This window comes from Aphelocoma coerulescens, chromosome 5 (assembly GCF_041296385.1).
Source record: "Aphelocoma coerulescens isolate FSJ_1873_10779 chromosome 5, UR_Acoe_1.0, whole genome shotgun sequence".
NCBI classification, from domain to species: domain Eukaryota; kingdom Metazoa; phylum Chordata; class Aves; order Passeriformes; family Corvidae; genus Aphelocoma; species Aphelocoma coerulescens.
Window position 1 is genome coordinate 51,137,207 of NC_091019.1, and position 21,220 is coordinate 51,158,426.

At 35.9% G+C, this 21,220-nt stretch overlaps 1 protein-coding gene across 2 annotated transcripts in view; it reads right to left on the minus strand.

Moving 5' to 3' along the window:
• TTC7B (tetratricopeptide repeat domain 7B) overlaps positions 1-21,220 on the minus strand; it is a 130,240-nt gene that overhangs the window by 86,203 nt on the left and 22,817 nt on the right. For both annotated transcript variants that reach the window (XM_069018067.1, XM_069018068.1), the window contains exons 4-5: positions 10,490-10,620; positions 8,288-8,409 (exon numbers count right to left, since the gene is read on the minus strand). In XM_069018067.1, coding sequence (XP_068874168.1) covers positions 8,288-8,409; positions 10,490-10,620 — 253 coding nt within the window. The remainder of the gene's footprint in view (positions 1-8,287; positions 8,410-10,489; positions 10,621-21,220) is intronic.

The following is a 21,220-nucleotide window of genomic DNA, read 5'->3' on the forward strand; positions in this document are numbered from 1 at the left end:
CTATAGGACTGTAGTACTCCTATCACTTTACCTAGAGACCTACTCATTTATTTTACTCTTCAGATTACATGACAGCACTCATCTCTGTTCTGTTTTACATAATAAAGGATTATCAGAATATTTCAGAAACTTTAGTTTCCACACATCTTTCACTAGCATGACATCATCTCATTGGCACAAGTTCACCTTCTAAAATAATTTTATATAAAAGCTCATTTTAAAAGAAGTAGCATTTCCAAATAACAAAACCTGTATGAACAGCTTGAAAGTTATGCCAAAGTATAACCAGTTGTCTAAAAAGAAATAATCACCAATCACACAAGAAATAAAAATTGTTTGTAAAAAGCCCACATGCTACAGCAGAGCTTGACCATAGAGTGACCAGCGAGTACATAGTGAAGAAAACGTATCTTGTGTAAACATCTACATGAAAACGGCTGTGTGGAAGACTATATTGATTTATACATTTCACACAGGCAGGCCTCAATAGCTGATGACTATTACACCAACTTCATACACTAATGAAGGACAGATAGTCATTAGGCTAAATTTCAAGAAAACCTCCAAACTCATTGGAAGCTGGATACATACAACACCTTTGGAAAGCCAAAATGCATATCATTCAGTAATACCACATTCCAAATATTTTAGAGAGCCAAAACCAGTCCACTGGAATCCCAGCTTTAAGTCCTCTGGTCTAAGTGTGTATTTCCCATTAATGGAGTTCTTTCTCAAAGACTGTATTGCAAAGTCACAAATGTATCCTTATAACAAGATTTTTAAAAAGAAAATTTAAAAAAATTAAAAAAAAAAAAAAAGAAACAACAAACCAAGAAAGAAAACCCCAACCAAACAAAGCAGACACCGAAAAACTGAAATGCTCCCTGCAAAATTGTCGAAACAGAGTTATGAGTAAGAACTTGTCAGCTTGAACTTTTATTTTCCCAGTGCAGATGAAACATATACTATGTAGTAGAACTTCAAATCACAATTAACTTCATGAAATTTTAGTAATGGGCATTTTTTTCCATATGTAGTTTATGTCTTTTGATGTGTTACAAGAACAATAACAAAACACTTTATGAAAAGCATGCAACTTTCACAAGCCCTTAAACACTTCATGACAGGTTGCTATTAGTTACCTATCACACTTTTTTAAGCATCTGCAAGGGACTGAAAATTGTGACTGAAGTTCTACTGTATCATGGAAAAAGCAGTAAGATTGTACAAGGAAAAAAAAGCAGTTAAAATACAGAATTAGCTTTTGCTTCATAAAGCATTTAACAGTTATCCACTGCACAAGTCAACACAAACACAAAACAGACTTGTCAAGCATCTTCTACGTGAAATTTAATAAAAAACGGACTTCAAAACTACAATCTAAATCACCCTAAAATCGAGTTAAATGCTTTGAGAGACAAGAAATGAAGCAAAATGCACCATGAATAATATGGTAGATCTCCACACCGTACTGCTTTTAGCAAAGTACATTTCCTGTATTTGTTAACATTTTGTAACATTGAGGAGAAGAGTGGTGGCTATTCTGGCACATGGTTTTCCTTCTTAGCCTAGGACACACACAGCTTTTACCTGCTTTTCGCTACAATGTGCCTTCATGTCAGCAGCTCCCACTGTGCTGATTGAATGCCAGAGCAAAAGGGCACATTAACTTAGACAGCAATGTCCCACAGTGTCTGTAAATGACTTTGAGATCCCTTTCTTCCATGGGACAAGGGATTTTAGGTACATTAACGTTCACTTGTAACTGACACATTTTCAGTGATTTCAGACAAGACAAAGACAGCCCACAGATGGACACTGATAGTTACATACGTGTGTTTATATGACTGCCTCCTGTCAGAACATGCTCAAAGCAACTCCTTTGAATTGCATTTTCCTCATTTTTAAAGATAATTGAATGTTTGATGCTTTAAATCTTCAAGGAAAAAAAAAAAACCTTACTTTGACTCTTTAAGTAGCACTCTGCCAGTTAGGCTGAGAACCAAGATCTAATGAAAGTCCATATAGACATGCCTTTAGGGCCTATTTGCATCCTTGTGTCTATGTATTTGCACCCTAAGCCACAACAATTCATGTTAGAACCTAATTAATTATTCTCATACAAGATTGACCTCACTTCCCACCTTCTCTTGTGTTTTCTCTCTCTTTCTGTCTATATTTAGAAAGAGAAATGCAATGTTTGTAAACTCATAGGTACGCTGTAAGTTTTAAAGTTTGGTTTTTTCTCCCAAAAACTCAAATATGAAAGTAAAGAAAGGAATTATTTTAAAGGTAAGGAGTAAGGGCAGCCAAAACTCTTAATATGCATGCCAATCAGAACAGTGACATTCTAGTAACTTCAGTATAACTGACATGTTTACAAAAAAACATAAGGATTAAAATCCATACACTCTAACTAATTTGTTTTAGCCAATTAAGAGTCATTTACACAGTATTAAGGCCGGAAACAATTTCACATCAAAATAAGTTACTACATAAGCAAAAACGCAAGAAATGTGACAAATCAAGAGATTAACTCTTAAGCAGTAACAGAACATCCTAATACTGAGGTATGCTGTTTACCATCGTGCTTTGTACAGCCCTACGAGATGAACTAAAAAGAAAATTAATTAGGACTGCAATTCTATGGCTCTCTTCCATAACTTTAACAAAAGGCCTGCCCAAATGGACAAGGCTACATACTCTGCACAATGGATGGTGCTTTGGATGATTGTGATTAATGTCTGTGTCTGTCTTCTGTTCACATTTAAGAGGGTGGAGAAGAAGTATAACTTAACCCACAATTAAAAAAAGACCCTGGGATGCGTTTAGATATTGATCTATGAGAGGCAACATACTTGCAACTTCAGACAGTTCTGTTTTCACTCTCTTCCTTTCATACTTACACTCTCAGTACACCCACAATCGATACAATTTTCACAAAACATTAATTAACACAGGGCATTATTTTCTGAATAAAATGTAGAAAATCCCTAATTTCCTGGCAGAATCTACTCTTTTGTTTTTTTTAAACCTACTTAAAAAAAAAGTTCATGGCACACTTCTCATTTTATCCATTGTTACCTGATGTAGAAAGAAAAATCCCAGATTTCTCAAATTCACTACAGAAGATCATATTTGCTTGATGTTTGAAAGTTCTTAACTGCTGTTTGAGCTTATAAATAAAACATCTTCAGTGTGCCATTAGAGCTACACAAGCTTAAGTATTTGAAAAAGCCCAATCAAGCAGCAATTCTGGCATTCATGCATTCAAAATGAAAACACTGCCCAGACTGCAGTTCCACTGGTAGGTAGTCCACCTAATGGCTCACTACCTAAAGGGGAAGATCTCATCCTCCCCATTCCCATCTCTTAGTGTTTGTTCCCTTTTTCCATCATTCTTCCTTCTTGATATCTTCCTATGCTCACTTGCCATGGTCCTATCTCATTTCTGACAGCCACACCAGCCATTATCACACCTTCCAATGAATCAATTCTTCTCACCAGAATGAGAGAAAGACAAGATTTCTTTGAGAACAAGAAGACTCCACAGAAGAACCAAACAAGCACCAGAACCAGCAAAAGGCAAACAAGAAAAATGCATGCTAGCAGTGTAACTCCTCTTTACAGTGGAAAAACAAGAGCATTAACTACAGCAGTAAAATGAGCATTTTGAGGGGAGTAAGGGAAGTGTACAAAATAATAACTCCCCAGACTGAGGATCCAATTTTGTTTGCCAGCCATCACAACTCATCATAAAACCAAAAGCTACAATCTGATGCTTGCAAATGCAATCAACAGCCACCATCAGCAAGACATGTAGTACATGGGCTAAAAAATGCTACATATCTTCTTGGAAAAAGTGGGCTGGAGTCAGAATTCCAATCACAAATTATTAAGAGTATCAACCTTGAACATCAACTCAGATACTGACATTACTCTTTCATTGTTCTTTGTATAACTAGTTATTACAAAAGTTGATAAGATTTTGAATAAAAGCGATTCCTTCATGTTTATTTCCACTTTAGTCTTCCCTATAACACTGCCAGGTTTCCTACCTGTAACTTCACAATGGAATCTTATTTTAAACTCTTGAAGCTAAGACACAATTCTGAGCAATAAACATACAGTAAGGTTTGAAAGAAAGCATTCATAATGGATGATTTTATCTTGAATATCTGAGGGAATAATAACTTCCTCTCATGTTCAAATAAAGTTTTTTCAGTGAAAACTAAGAGGTAAGGTATTGGAAATAAGGATGAGGAAAGCTTCTGATATGGCAGATTAAATAAAGTATCCTTTGAAAACTTATTTTTGCTAGGAATCACAGAGCAGTGATTTTTGTTCCTATCTTGAATATATTCTTGCATTACCTTCCTAACTACACAAACATGAAAGCAGGTATATAGAGAAAAAAGCTGTTTTGAAAACTGCAACAGAAGTGATCTTGCTTGCTTTCCAATATACAGCAGTGATATTTTACATATAAGGAATATGATACTTTGTAGGATTTCAATGCTTACATCTTACTTTCTACTCTTAAACACCAACTTGTTTTGAGCCTGATGTAGGATGTGCAACAAGATCTCAAGAGATGCAGTGTGATAGGTATCTAGCACTGCATTCTAATACAGTAGAGCTGATCTTACAGGATGTTCATGTGCATTTATGTCAAGCATTTCCATAAATCCTTTTCTCATGGGTTTCATCACTCTAAAATCCATAGTTGTGAGCACTGTACAGATACACATGTGGAATAGAAGCACCTACAGATTGGCTCTCATCCACTGTTCCTCCCTTACCAGAAAGAGAGCAAGATTGGCTCTCATCCACTGTTCCTCCCTTACCAGAAAGAGAGCAATATTCTTATGCTATTTCTGTTATATGCTATAGTGAAAAGACAAAAACAGGTAAAAGAAATTCTACATAGATAAATCCCATACTCTAAGTAGGGCTTTTTGATGTGCTTGTCAAACATTTAAAGCCAATATAAATCAAGTATATCAATTATATGAAAAAATGAGAAAAATTGGTTGATCTTTTTAATTACTTTTTTCAGGGCTAATTTTCTATGGAGACGAAGCCAGTCTATACATAACAACTTGCTGGAGGAGACTGGGAATGTCTTGCTTCACTGTGGCTGTGCCAGCATGGGTAAAGGCCCCATGAGGACTACAGATCTTCTCCAGGATCCTCAGGCTTTAACTAAGTATGTGAACCATGATGGAGACTAGACCAAATTGCAGTCTGGATCCAGAGCAATATCCTTGGAGGAGGTGTACAATAAGCCAAAAAAAATAGCTCTGAAAGTTAGGTAAGTCTGGTTTTCACATGATGGCCTACTGATTTTAAACTTCAACCAGAACGCCATTTTACTTCAAGAGCATACACTTCCAGTATATTTGTGAACATTACCTCAAAAATAAAAACCATAAAAAAGACAAAATTAATTTGTAAACCTCATAACATGAATACAAAGCAAATAGTAGGATTGAAGAAACACTGGGTACATAAACAGCTGACCTCTCTTTCTCAAGGGCATTCTACTTGAAAACAGCTATGTTAAATACTAATGTCAAAGCTCCTGTGCTCACAGCTTTTCTTGGAAAAACATCAGAACTTTGAACTCCTTCAATATGATATTACAAAGCAACTACTACACAAATTATGCAATCAGCCTGAAAGACATGTAAAGTTACGTATTTCAGAATGTTTTTTAAAAAATACACAAACCCTACCCCAAGTTTTAGAAAAACTTCATCAACTTCCTTGTTACGCATTTCCAAGCTGAAATGTTCCTCATTTCCCAAGTGAAAAATGGGTATGTAGTTTGTTTCTTTAATGAAATTCTGTATGCTTCAGAAGAAACCATTCATTTCAGTTTTGTGTCTCAACAGCACTAAATGAACACTTTTCTGGTTCAGACTATTTCCACTTCAACTTTTTTTTTTTTTTTAGCTAATTGCATTTCCATGTATTTTCAAAATATCACCACTTAGCAGAAAGGCTAAGTTAAGTTTCAAACACTTCCTAGCTTTTCATACAAGATAATGCATATCTGCAACATAATCACTTAAACCTCTACAAAAACTTGATTGTTCAACTTAAAAGAAAATCTTTGTACAGTTAACAAACAAAAGGGAAATTTGAAGTAGATCAACCAACTTTATGGGTAGGCAGCAATACTCCCTAAGTTACTGCTGAAATTATGGTCTTCCAGCTCGTATAAAAGTTATCTTATTTTCTTTTCTAGTTTGAAACTGACATCCATGTACAAAAATTATTTTAGATTACATTAAAACTTGAAGTATGTTGCAAAGCTTACTGGAAAGATCTCAAACCTACTTTCTATAAACCTAACATCAAGAGGGATGACACATTTAAAAATGAGACAAAACATCCTTAAAATAGATGCATGAAAAAGAAGGCTATAAATTAAATTTATACCTATTAGAAAAAGTATATATTTAAAGTTCTCTTCAGTTCTGGTAAACTGAAGTTAAAAAATGAAAAAAATTAAGAAAGCAATCCCTAAAAGCAGCCACACTACAAGCGGCCTGGAACAATGACCATATTAGAAAATATTGAAAGAACTGTGATTGACTGAATTAAGGAAGGAAACTAATGGATGTAACAGCAGGAATATATAAAATAATGATTGTCATGGAGCTATTTTTCCTAACACCTTACTTCCTATCATACCACAAAAAAAGTACCACTGGCCAATGGAACTAGACAAAGAAATTCAAAATTCTATATATAATGTGTAACTAGCTTATAAACTGCAAGGGATCACTGTACCAAAGACAGCAAAAAAATTATATGCTTATGTAGGAGTTAACAAAATCACCAACAACTTCACTGGGAAGGATTAAAATGCACATGGAATAAAATCACCTTTCAAAGTTCACACCAGACCAGCTGATATGGTCTAGGAGAAACACTTACGTCTGGATGCTCCTTAACAATCCACTGCATAAATTTTTTTGTGCAGTTGCTCTTTGTTTTCTTCATTAATCACAACCTGCTTTAAATGGTGCATTCAATCTGACATGTTGTGTGTAAAAGCAATCAGCAGTAGACACCATTTCCATCCCTGGCCTTCAATCAACATTCTTTAAAATGTGGAATACCGAGCTTATTCTTAACCATGACTGCCACTGGGATTTTTTCAGTAACTATATTTTATTTATTTTTTTGTGCAGGCATGAAAAAAGAGATCTTATTTTTAGCTCTGGTAAATGAAAAAAATTAGCTTTCAGAACATTCCATTCCTCCTGCAATTGAATCATGAAAACAGAACTAAAGTGTAACTTTCAGATCATGTTATTGCACCACTACTTCAATATTTAAGAAAGATTTCAAAAGCATAGTGATCATTTCCCTGTTGAAATCCCTGAACAGGTTAAAACTTGGATAGCCTTTTTTTACCCTACCTTCAGTACATTAAAATCTCGAACTCTTTACAGACACTGCACGATTTCCTGCATCTCTGGTTTACGTATTTGAAAGAATATGGAACATTTTTGGTACAAAATAGTAGTCCTATCAAGATTTCCAATATTTCAATAAAATCACATTTTCCTAATGAAATAAGAAGCCCCAAGAACAAAATTTTAAACTATGTGATTACAACAAATGTCAGAAATGTACTTAAAACCCATTTGTGCCGAGTTTTGAAGTTCTTAAAAATAGAGAGTTGTATTCTTTTTCTCATTCTGTGTGGTAACCAAATTTATTTTTAGGCTTTTAAGCAAAGCCTTATTTAAAATAAATTATAAAGAAACTCCCATGCAGAATCTAAAGGGATCTACAGAGCAGGTACAATGAAGATTGTATACTTGTATACATACTGTTGCTCTTCATGCACATTAATCCTGCAGCATAATATTAAAATAAGTGATAACTGAAGAGATTTGGAAAAAAATTATACAAAATCAAAATTATAAAAATCAAGAGTTTCAATATGTTGACAATTACTTTTAAGAGTGTTTGATAATAGAGTAAATTTCAAATAGTTAAAACTTAAGGTACTTCAAGTTCTTACATTTAGTAAGTAAAACTATAAAATGCTTTCTGCTTAATATACTTTGACTAAACAATTTTCCAATATGTAAATAAATACAATATGGGCAGCCTTACTATTTTAATCAAAAAATTACTGCTTTATTAATAAGGGATCTCATAATTACAGAATCCACAATTGCTAAAAATGATGCTCAGTTAAATCACAAATACAAAACCTAAGCAAAAAACCAAACACAATAAAAGAAGAATCAAATCTCACCCATTCTTGAAATACAAAACATGTGCTCTTTGAAGTCCTGTTTCCAGAAAAAAACCAAGTTCTTGTTCATGTGCAGTGGGCCCTGGCTTAGGGCTTCTGTTTTGTATATTGGCATTAATTACCTAAGAGAGCAAAAGAAAAAGGGGAAAAAAGTGTATTTAGAAAAAAAACTTAAAATCAAGGTTTGTGTACTTTTACATGGAAGCTAATATTTAATGTTGGAGAAATCTTTGCCATTTGTAGGTGGCGGCTAGTAGACCATTTCTAGCTTTACCTCCATTGCTACCTAAATTTCAACCTTTTTGCTCTTGGCCCTTAAAGATAATTTATTTACCAAGCAGAAATACTGATAAGCAAAATTTTATAATACTTATTCAGAAATTGTTTGAAGAATGGTATATGAAAGAGAGGAATATGAAAAAGCACATTTGCAACCTTGTTCAGTAGCAGGAGGTGATGATATTCAAAAATCTAAAACTCCTGTTAGGCTAGAAAAGACTGTTGCAGAGAGCAGTAAGAAGATTGAAAGTCATGTCCAGACTGATTTCCAAAAAATTCTTTAGAAATAATTGTTTACCTCAGCATTAAAAATGCTGTCAAAATGTGGAGTTATCATTTTTCATTTGCCTTCATATTCATAGTCTACCAGCCACTAAAAGATGACAACAAAACAAGCAAAAACCCTCAGAAAATAAAAACCTGTATGCATTTTAAAAATAATGTTAATTACTTTTTTTTCCCCCATCCCATCAGTTTTCTTTCCCCTTTCTTCTGTTTTTCATGACCCTGTGTCTTATAACTCCTTCAAAGACAGCTGTCAGGTGACAGGCCTGAAGCGTGCAAGCAATGAGTCTGAAAAAGAGGATCAGATGGATATTGTCACCTCACTTCACTCTAACAGCATTCACAAGCCAAAGAACAGAGCCCCAAGCATATTGCATTTTGCCCAAATGTACCTCAAAGACTAAATAAAAAGCAACAGTGTGTAACTCCTAGAAATAAAGGGTACCACAAATTTCTTTTAAAAAAGCATTTATATCACTTAAGGGTTTTTGCTAAGTGGTAACAAACAGAAGACAAAAGTTAATGGTGTAAATGAAATCAAGAGGAGGAAATAAAAGAGCCTATGTATCCCTTTAAATTCAGAAAAAGCTTGAAGCATTTAAATCACGAAGTGTTACGCTCCTAACAAATGAAGAGCCTAAGTTTAACTTTTTATAATTCATAATCTGTAAGTTCTAAAAGGCAGGGAGGTACAGGAACTTGCTTAATATTCTGCAGAACTGTCCATATCCTGTTGTATTTTGTCTAACGTTGAGAAGCTCAGATATAACAGCTTTCATTAATAAAAACCAAGTCTACTACACATCTAGTACCCCAGAGTCTGACAGTGACTGCAGTTTCATACATACATGCAGTAAGGAATATATTAATGAGAAAAAATGACAAATGGACTATCAAATCCAAGAACATTTTCCTGATTCAATTTATAAAAGTATTGAGAGTTATCTGAAGTTCATCTATATTTCAAAATCATATGTTTATCTGGCTATGATATCTGATGACTTTTTCATTGCCCTAGAACTGTGCCTATCAGCTGAAGAAACACACTTTCAGTCACTGTTCTGGCTGCTATGTCATTGAACTTGCTGACGGGTACAATGTTATGTCAGAATATGACTACTATGTCAATTAGTTTATAAAAGAGAATTTAGGCGCAGTCATGTTATTGGCTCAAAAAAACCATCAACAAGATTAATTTTCTATCTTCATAGCTTCATTTTGAATTAAATTCTTTTTAAGAATTATCTGAACAGCTAGTAAGTACATACATGCAACATACATATTGTAACATATGTGTTTGAAAGACCATAATCCCATGATTCTGAATGAACTATCACAGAGTAACAAGAGGCCATAGATCAGCATCTTAAATATATAGAGTAGCTCAGAGGAGCTCTGTCCCTTTTTTGGCAATTAGTGCTGTTTCCCAAGAGGTCAGAATGAGACAACAGTCAGAAGGATAGATGCCAGGCATCCAGTAGTGCACACTAACTTATTGTCAAATTGTAAATGTGCATTGAATTCTTATGAAAAGAAATACCAGACATCTTTTTGTTGAGTTACCAAGATGTTGGTAAGACCACATCAATGAAAGATGAGCCACACAATTCTTCAATCAAGAAAATCACCCCAGCTTACCCTTTCTATCTCCTGGAGGTACAAGAGAGCAATATCCCCAGCCTTCTCATAGCATGTAACAATTTCTTGTTCACGGTCCACATGGAGATTGCTAGCTGAGGAAGATATTGGCAGCTTCTCAAGACAGAGACCTTGGGAGGCAAAAAAAAATTCAAATGAAGCATTAAAAACTAATGTCATCTAGTATTATACTGAAAACATAGTCCAGGTTAAGCCCCTTTAGTCAGGAGAAGAAACAAAGGAAATGAAGATATGATCCCCTAAAACAGACACTAATAATAATAATAATAAAATAATAATAAATAAATAAAAGTGGTTCCTCCTCAATAATTATAAATCCAGAAGCAGCAATTTTTTTAAAGCAATTTTGATTTAAAAGACATTATGACAATCTACCACAAAAGTATATGGTGTCTTTCTATACCAGTTTTACATTACTGAGTATGCCTTAACTTTTCCAGAATGATCATAGAAACCAAGGCACAGTAAAAAAAGGCACTCAAGGTAATATTAACCTAGTTACTGTGCAAGGCAAAAGCATTTATAAAAACAAATACATTTTAAAAAACCAATGTGTTAGAAGTGTAATTTATAAAAACAAATACATTTTAAAAAATCAATGTTTTAGGAAGTGTAATTTTTGTATTTAAATTTAGAAGAGGGAGTTCACTCTCATCAAGGCCATATAAGTCTTTTCTGCTCAGGACTTACCCAACAAATACATTATGTGGTCCTTTGAAGAAAAAAAAAAAAATCTTTGCTTGTCTCAAATAAAAATGCAACAACTCTTACTAATCAATACTAACTCCTACACAAGTCACTTCTATTACAGCTATTTTCAAGATCATTAAAGTGCTGGAAAGGACCTCAATAATATGAATCCATTTATCTGATGGAGGAATCAACCAACCCCTGACACTTGTCTAACCTGTTCTTTAAAGCTTCTGAGGATAGGGATGCCTTGGCCTTCATATGCAAATTACAATACAGCTCAACCATTCTCACAAACAGTATTTTTTCCTAATGCCTAAATCTCTCTCTCTAGATTAACTACTTTGATTCATTCTCACAGAGAGGTTATTCTGTTCTTCACAAAACAATGCAAGCTACAGCATGGTGCCAGTAACACCAGGGTCATGGCTTTGATCCCCTATGGGCCATTCACTTTCAATTGGACTCCATGATCCTTCTGGGTCCCTTCCAACTCAGATTATTCTGTGATTCATCTAAAGAGAGAGAGACATGCTCACAACAAAAAAATGTCATTTCTCACTAATTTCTCTTTTCATGCTTCCTTGACAGCTAATCATTTTTTTCTCCTCTAGACACTCTCCAACTGGTTACCTCTACCATGATTCACTATGCCAAAACAGGATACATGGCTTCACTTGAGGCCTCGAGAGCATCGAGCAGAGAAGATTAAAGACTTCCTGGTTTTCATAAGGGATACTTTAAAAAAAGGTATTAAAAATCAGTTGAACTTCAGTGCCTTCCCTTACATATTAGTAAAAACTCTCTTCCATTTATGATCTGCAACAGATCACCAGCTCATATTCTTCATGCCAACTATTTCATCTTATATTTATTTGAATAATTAATTGCATTTGAGGTAGGACTTGACACACGTTAACAGATTTATTTGAGGTCATTCTTCCAGCTTGTCAGCAGTACACACTAACCCTAAAGTGCCTTCAACTGCTCCTACATTGATATAACCTACAATTTAAATTACTGTAGTCTCAACTCATCATTGAAAGTTTTGAGAATCCATTGCTGGAGAAACAAAAACCAAAAACAACAACAAAACACATATATTGGGCAGATGTCTGTAGAATGCCAAGTAGTACAAATCCAGTTTGAAGAACATTTTATCAAAGGATTTTTGTCAATCAATACTGTAAGGTCAGTACAGTATGTTTCATTACAATTACAAAAAAACTCCAAAAGACAACTTGGGAAGACACAGCTACATAACCTGGAGTTTATTTATTGGTAAACTCAAAACTTGCAATATCTGTGGCCTTCAGATTATTTCAGAACATCAATTAAGTTTCAATCTCTCTGTAAAAGTGTAGCTCATCTGTATAAAAAAAAACATAAAGCCAGATTTCTGGCTTGAGAGGATGCCTTAAATCTGCATGAGAGTTTGTTGGCCACCTTTACGCTCCAATCCACCCTTTACCAGTACAAGCAACATATATCTTACTCTATGTGCTATACATCCAGTTAAGACAAAATCCTGACTCCAGTACTAAGACTCCTGCTAAAGACAAAGTAATATTCAATATACTTTTCAAAAAACTACACATTCCTAAAGCACAGCAAACACACAAATTGTCTGTCTCCTAAAAACTCACTAAATCTGTGTAAAGTAGACACTTGGTTTCGCTGACATGTCATAGGTTTCACCTAGCATACCTCTAAAACTTAAGTATATTTGCAAATAGTCTAGAGTACCTAACTAATCTGCTTTTTTTCAACTTTTCAGTCAAATCAAAACATCCAAGAAATTTTTTTAATAACAATAAGTCCCCAAAGTAACAACAGACCCCAAAGTAGCAAGGCTTAACTATAGAAAAATGTCAGGTCTCCTTGCACTACAGGAGGTTTGAAGAGACCTCTGAAAAGAAGATCTAAATGTAAGCTTGATATTGGATAGAAAGTTTGCAGCGTCCTACACGAACACCTTCAAACTCAAAGGTGACTAAAGAATACAATAAATGAGCTGCAATAAACACATCAAATGACTGAAAGCACCAGGTAATTTGTGTGTGGATCATTCCTCCCTATTCCTTCTCTCCCATACTATGAACAGCCAATGCCCCTGAGTAACCATCTACTACATGAAGCATTGCTCAACTATTTGTAGATGACTCAGATTTATTCTTTCTATTTTTAAAATTTATGGCCATAACTATAATCTTTTAAATCTGAAAAACTCACTATAAGGACATTTTCTTATTTTAGCTGAGAATTATCATTATGATACGAAAACACCTCAGTGCTCAGCCAGAAACTTTAAGTAATGCATTAGGGAAGTACTTAATTTTAAGTGTTCTTTGATGAAGTACAGAACACTACTTCTTAGAGAAACTCCACTGTGTTACTAGTATTCACTCTTTCTTTTTTCTGGTATTTTTATTAAACTCAGGAAATTATATATATTTTAATTATGTGATGCTTTGGAGAAGGAAGTTTATTTGGAGATCTATTCTGAAATGACCACTTAACAGAATGGTTTGCATGCTGTATTTGTTGTGATGACACAAGTAAAAATTGCAGTTTAATGCTGTGTTAAAAATGAAAACGTATCAACTAGAGGAAAAAAACCTGAAGAAATTATGATTGCTGTAATTATGATTTCATTAAAACAAGTCACTCCAGACTACTCATTTTTTTCTTAAATGCAGATGAAATTTAAGAAATAATGTAATAAAGTATATATATACACTTTATATTTAAAGTGTATATATATACTATTTAATTTTAAATATACATACATAGCAACACAGCAATAACAACTACATAATATACTGCCCACTTCTTCATAAGAATACTGAGAGATGATAAGAAGTTAATTAAAATAGGGATCATTATATTAGGCCCTCAGAAACAAGAACAAGCACATGGTAACATATAAAACAGAGAAACACATGAAGTTCAAAAGAACACATATCATCCTAAATTATCTACTGAAGATTTGTCATAGAATCAGACAAGTCAGTTCTCCCCTTTGTGATTCTTCCCACACCTGCCAGGCAGGAATCTGCTGTTCTCCCCCAAAAGGGTAGGCATTTCTTTAACTGTTTACACACTGCTTAGAGATATTTGGAAATAAGGTACAGGTTACTGCCATAAAATGTTACTGCATTTGTTGTAAAGGCCATAGCTACTGCTTTATTTAACTTTTGATTATTTTGTTTTATTCTGCATTCAAGAGTATCATGACAACTGGTATCACAAGTTGACTTTGATATTCAAGGCTTTTAAGTTTAAGCCCTTACAGTTAAAACCCTTTTCAAATAAAAGCTTCCAACAAACTGGGTCAGTTTCATTTTGGGAAGACACTTATCTCATACATATCTAGTCCTGATATCAAGCAAGATGACTCCTGAGGGAAAAGAAAGTGAGAAGCAGTGAAAGGAATACGAGTCCATACTAATTAAGCTTACACGTTTTGCAAGGTACCTCTAAAATTGCTTGTCAAAAGAGCAGAAGAGCAACAGCATTTGGACAAGAAAAGAATATTCCTGTTATTTAAATTATATAGTAACTTGAAAAGGTTTTCCTTAAATTTTCAAAAACTATATATGTTTTGTAAAATATTCAGAAGGAAACACTAGACATTTTTATTCTTGTGTCTGTAGTATCAAATCAGTGGCCAAGGTTATGCCAAGTAAACGTTTTTTCCAAATAGAAGACCAGGCTGGCTGTACCACCAAATTTGCAGAAACTGACCACTACCCAAAAAAGAGGATGCCTCAGTAAGAACAAGTAACAAACTATTTTTAAGAAGTCCCCACATAAGTAGTTAATCAACCATTTTTATGTCAAAAAAACCCCAGACTTCAGTTCTGTAGGAAAACCAATTAAGCCATACTCCCATTTCACCACACAGAGTAAACCAAAAGTTACTCTAAGGTCAAAAGGGAACCCACAGCACAGTTCAGATCTTTACCAAGTACTCTTACCACACAGACCACTACTAAGATAATTTTAAAAAACCCAACAGAACCACAAGGGTAAGGCCTATCACACTTATAGCATTATGTACCTGAGGATTATCCATGATGCCAGCCAGTACCTTGTCTGCAGAAATTTTAGAAACCACAAATAATAACGGACCCCATTGTTTATCCACTGTTTCCAGTAGACAAGTCAAAGGACAGAGGAAAAACAGTGAATTACTATTTTATACTTAATAAACATGTTTTTTTCAAGAGAGAGAGCTGCATCAATACATAAAGATTTCTGGGTTGGCTTCCTGTTTTCCTTACATGGACATGTAAAACCTGAGTGTATTTGAGTATACAGCACTTTGTTTTCCTTTATATGCTATGCAAAGTGCTGATAAATGTTCCAAATGCTGGTAAGTGTTCCAAAGGCTGTACACAAAAACCCCCTTTCACCTCCTTCTAAAGAAACTGCATGTTTAGTTTATTGTTATTGCCATCAAGGAACTCCCACAGTTTATTCCTGAACTTAGAACATACACTGCTAATCTCACTGAAGGGAAGGACTTCTCAAATCCTCAATCAGAGATTTTGATTTGCTTGCAGAGAATATTTTTAGAGAGTTTTTTTAGAAAGCAAAGCATGGGGGGTGTTTTTTTATTCAATTCCCTACTGATATTTGGAAAGTAATTATTATAAAGGAAAAGAGAAAAAGAATAAAGAGTAAGCAAATATATTTATAATAAACTACCTCTTACTGTTACAGTGACTCAAGATACACTGTAGGCATTGCCTATTGCTTTAGACAAAACTAATTACTCTGATTTTTAAAGTACCTTGTACTGCCCACACCATTATGCCAAGACTCAAGGGGAAAAGTCTCCAACAACTGTCAGAATGCAAGGTTTATGGCTAGCTTCATACATGTACTTTCCAGAAAAGGCACCAGGAAAAGGGCCAATATTCCCTTCTCTCAGCACACTAGATTTTAAGAGAAGGTCCTCTGGCTACCCACTCTTTTAAAAATGTACTACTTACAGAGAATTAAACTCCATTCTAGACTAAACCCGGAGTAACATAAGCACAACTTTTCAGGCAGAACAGAGCATTTTATCCGCATGCCCATACTGCAATGTCATTTCATTAATACAGCTTTTTTCATGCCATAGTTATTATGCTAGTGCTTCTAAGCATCTTGAAATTTCTCAGAGTCAAAAAGGGAAAAAACCCCAGAAATACTCATCTCTTTTTCTGAAATTAATACCTATTTATTACTCCAAGCAGCCAATAAAACCATAACAAGATTTCAGGATTTCTTTTAACATCATCTGAGGTAACTGTTGTGAAACAACTGGTCACACTTTTCCTCTAAATGTAATGCATTCCAATCTTTGTGTTTTCTTAAGAACCAGACTTTCACAGTATCTTTTAAACAGAAGAGATCAGTATTTTTCACAAACAAACAAACATTTGTTTGTTAATAACCATGTGCCAGGCAATTCTTGCTACAGAATAGCCCTTTAACAGGCCAGCATCTTGTGGCAGGGCTGAAAAACTTCAAACTAGAGATAAAAGCTGGAAAAAGTATTCGTTATTGTTGCACATCCTGGAGTGAGTGGATATCTCTCTGCTAAACACTCCCCCAAATCAGAAATGCTGCACACCAGTGTATGGAATGGGCATCAAGAAAGCTATTTGCTCAGGACAAAGGAAATTATTTAACTATGGAATTTATACTGTTCTACTGTAAAGGGTCAGGATTGCTCCTACAAGCACCTCTAAGGAAAAAAGACAAAGCTCCACTGTGATATCCACTCTTCATGTGGCATGAGAAAAGAAGGCCAGAATCACTACTTTCTAATTTGGGCCCAGCATTTTCAATCTCTCTTCACTCTTGTCTTGGTTTGAAAGACAGGTGTCTGCTAAGGAAGGCAGGAGCCCCCCTTGGAAAGGCAGATGCGACCCCCCCTTCCCTCCGAGTTATTATAATTTTGAAATCAAGGGGGCTTTTAGGCAATGACGTGGGAAATAGGAATAACAGTTCTTTACTATTATATATATATATATATAACCAGTCAAAAACAACAGTAACTCTGGCAGTAACAGCAAACAATCACAAACCCAGTCCCAGCCTTCTCGGCTGTCAGGCCCTTTCCCCTCGGGTGCAGTTCCGCTCGCAGCCGGCAGGGGCGCTGGCGGCTCCCGGTGAGCAGGGCAGGTGCGATGGTTCCCCCGCGGCTGCAGGGGGCGCTCCGGAGCGAGCTCGGGGAGCACGCGGCAATGGTGCCCTGGGATCCCGGGAAGGGTTGGGACAAAGGCTTCACAAACCCCTGGGCAGCCGATCCTGGTGTCTGGCCGGACCCTCGGGAACAGCAGGCTGGAACAGCAGGCTGGAGTGGCAGGGACGAGCACAAATCCCAGGCAGCAGACCAGACGCATCCAAATGGGGAACCCCCCCCCCCGCCCAGAGGTCTGGGCAGGCAGGGTGAGCAGGGCTACAACGTAGCGAAGGCTCCAAGCAACGGCGGGGGCAGGGCGGCCACGGCCTGGCCTCCAGTGGGGCAGGGAAAGGCGGGCTTGGGATCCCGGGGTTTCTCTGGCAGAAGGAAAAGGCAGCCAAAGAAATCCCTCTCTGTCCAAATTCCGGAGACCAACTGCCCACACACCCAGGTGAAACAAAAGAGTAGCCAGATGCACCCCACCCCCAATGGCTAGGTCTTTATTCTTCTTAAGTAGCCAGCAATTTGTCCCCCTAGCAACACGTACGGGGAAAATTATTTTAACAGAAAATAAAAAAACCAGGAGAGTTCCTAAAACCCCAACAACTCTGCCAAAGCAAGGATTCTGAAGAAATTCTAAAGGTTTCGAAGAAACTAAGAAGACACCACCAAACTGCTCAAGTCCAAAAGAATTCTATTTTAACAAGAAATATAGTATTCTTATTCAGAGTTTGGCTTTCAAATAATAGAGCTAAAAGCAGCACTGAGGAAATCAGGACAAATGCCTGGGTTCCTCCCAGTCCCTGTTCCAGCAGGGCAGAAGTCATAAATGTAGTCTGGGGAAAGAAAAGCTTTAATGGAGAAAATTTGAACTCCCTATAGCATAGACCTCCTTGCCATGGTCTGCAAAATGCTCACTGACAGTCTGCAACATTTGCACAGCAAGACAGGAGGAGGGGAGGAACCTGAGTTCTTGACCCATTGCCTAATGAGTCTAGAGATCCCCAGCATAATTACTAAACCAGCTTTCATTTAGCATTCTTCCATGAAGAGTTGCTCGGTGTCTGCTGACACAGGCTAGCAGTGCACAAGATCCCATTACAATCGCATATGATTAAAGTTAAGTGCGGCATCTTTTCCCAAATGCAAAGTAGCGATCCACACGCACCTGACACTGCCACTGAACCTAATGAGTATTTCCATGTTTCTGTAAACAGAACTAATTAATAGCCAATCATTTAACTTGGTAAATGCAACATTAAATTTGAATATGGGTCAGCAGCAGTAAAGACAGTCTCACCTTTCTCAACATACATCATCTAAATGTAAACACAGTTATTCAAATGAAGATGTAAGCAATAAAGATGTAAAATGACCTGCGGCAATAAGGCTACAATTCTGTAATGTCACAATCTAACTTATAAAACAACATCACTCACACACTTAACAAGAATTCATTAATGCAATGCAACACAGTCATCTTGACAGATACCTGAAGTAGTCTATAAATCTATACACTGTATTAATTATAAACACATTCTCTTTACTAAAATCAAGTTTATAAAGTTGCAGACTTTAAGAAACGTCAGACCTGTAAATCGCTGTCTTCCTCTACAAGCATTTTTAGAAAGGGTCTCTAATTTGTAATGCCAAGTATTATAAACTCATTTTTTCAATTATGTCTTCTGACTTAGGCAGCAGTATCAGAATTATGTTACCAAAAATTTCAAGAAGTTTATTTCCTAGTTAAATAAATACTTGCTATTTCAGAGTTCCTGACAAGCTGCTCCTCCCCAAAATAATACCTCAATATCCCACTGTGCGTGCATTTTATCTCTACTTCCATAAGCAAACAAAATTGCTTAGAAACATAGGAGATACTGCCTGCACAGTATTTGAATACTGCCTATGTGCGCTTTCCAGTATATTACCTCATTCACATACTGCTGAAAACTTGCAGAAACTTAATTGTTCTGTTCCCAGAGGCCACAACCCTAGGAGATTATTAGCTTCAGCCAATATTAAAATGGATTATAAATACATGCTTCTGTATGGCAGTAGCACATAATTTTTTTTTCTGACTGGTCTTGTAAGAGAAGTAGGAAAAGTTAAAGCTAGTTACACAAGCTTAACATTAAAAGAAAAAGACATACACACTCTTTAATTACTTCTTCACGGATTCACAACTTGTCTTATTTCAATTCTTCATGAGTTCAAGATTGTCCGCAGTCTCAGAATTGAGCACTGCTAATTAAACGGATCTAGCGAAGAACATAAACAAATAGACCCTAAAGAGACAAACTTAACCTTTTGAAAAAGGGAACCTTCTCTACCTATCAGAAAGTAATCCTTCCTATAAGGATACTTAAATATCAAGTATTTAGTACAGCCAGAAATGTGCAAAATACCTCTACACTTTACTTGGAGCCAAGACTTGTCACCACAATCTCAAGACTGTCTTTCCTTCCTCCTCCCCCTTCCCAGCCTCATTTCCTAGCTTTGCTCGATCCACATAAAACAACTCTAATAACCGGTATTGATATCCAAGTTATATTTGTGGCAGAAGAAACAAAAATCTGCTTTTTTCTGTACTCCTCCTTGTAATTTCATACTAAAGGTATGACGTGCTCCTGTGACCAACAGGCAACAGCTTCAGGGAGCCAGCTCCAGCAATTTCATACACCTGCTCTCAGGCTAACACATTGCCACAACAGTCATGCAAACCTGCCCATCCCCTCAGCAATGTCATACTTTTACACCTATTTTTCTCTCCCTCATCACACCCTCTTGAAACAAGCTGGCAACTCCAACCACAGGCATTTTGCTACAAAAAATTGTTTTAATGGATGCTTCTCCTCTGCTTATGTGTCAAATGAATTTACAAGCAGATGGGGGAAAAGTTAACCAACAGATCCAGAGAAGTATTCTCATGTTTTTGCAAATACTAAGTGGTCCATTGATTTGAAAAGCACCATCTTTTCAATTTATGTTTTATATTATATTTTAAAAATGTCCCACTGAATGTCTTCAAGTAAGTATTTGAATTTTAAAAAAATATGTATTTAATACAAGAACTATGACTTTATTAATAGTCTATCCCACACAACACCTTCTACATACCCATACAGAATCATTACTCAGAAGCACAGCATTGAAATGAGCTCTTTCCTTAAAGAAAACACTAGGTGTAATCAGAACTGTATTCTATGGACACACACACACACAAAAACATCAGTGTAAGGTCAAAAAGTATGCTAGTCCATGAAGTTAACTACATAAAAAAAAAAATCATCTTCTACTACAACTCTGTTTTCAACATGTGAATTTGAGGAATAGTGTGAAGAAAGGCAGGAAAATATTGGAATTCTACTAACCAAGTTTCTGAGACTTTGCCTCATGCATTCACATGGTTAGTCTGCTCCCTGTTGTTTTAATGGACACAACAGCAGCAAACTTTTCATCAGATCATCCTACATCATCTTCGAGTCAGGATAAAGCACAAGACATCACTACTAGCAGCAATTTTTGTTGCCAGAAGCCAGGAAAAAACTAAAACCAAACAACTTGTCCATGAGCTATTGAGTCTGATAAAATGCAGCCATACATTTATCACCACACTAACAATTTTGAACACTTTCCCTAGAAGGAGCAACAGAAAGGAACCACTTTCCAGCCACTTCTCAGGCACTGAGACCCTGTGATTCTCTGCACATCACAGGCTGGCAAAGAGCCACATGTAATGGAAATAGAAAATCTTTCAAAAGGTAAGTTGATAGGATTTTCTTAAAATTTTGTTGAAATTTTACAATGTTGCATTTTGACAAATCTAGCAAGAAACT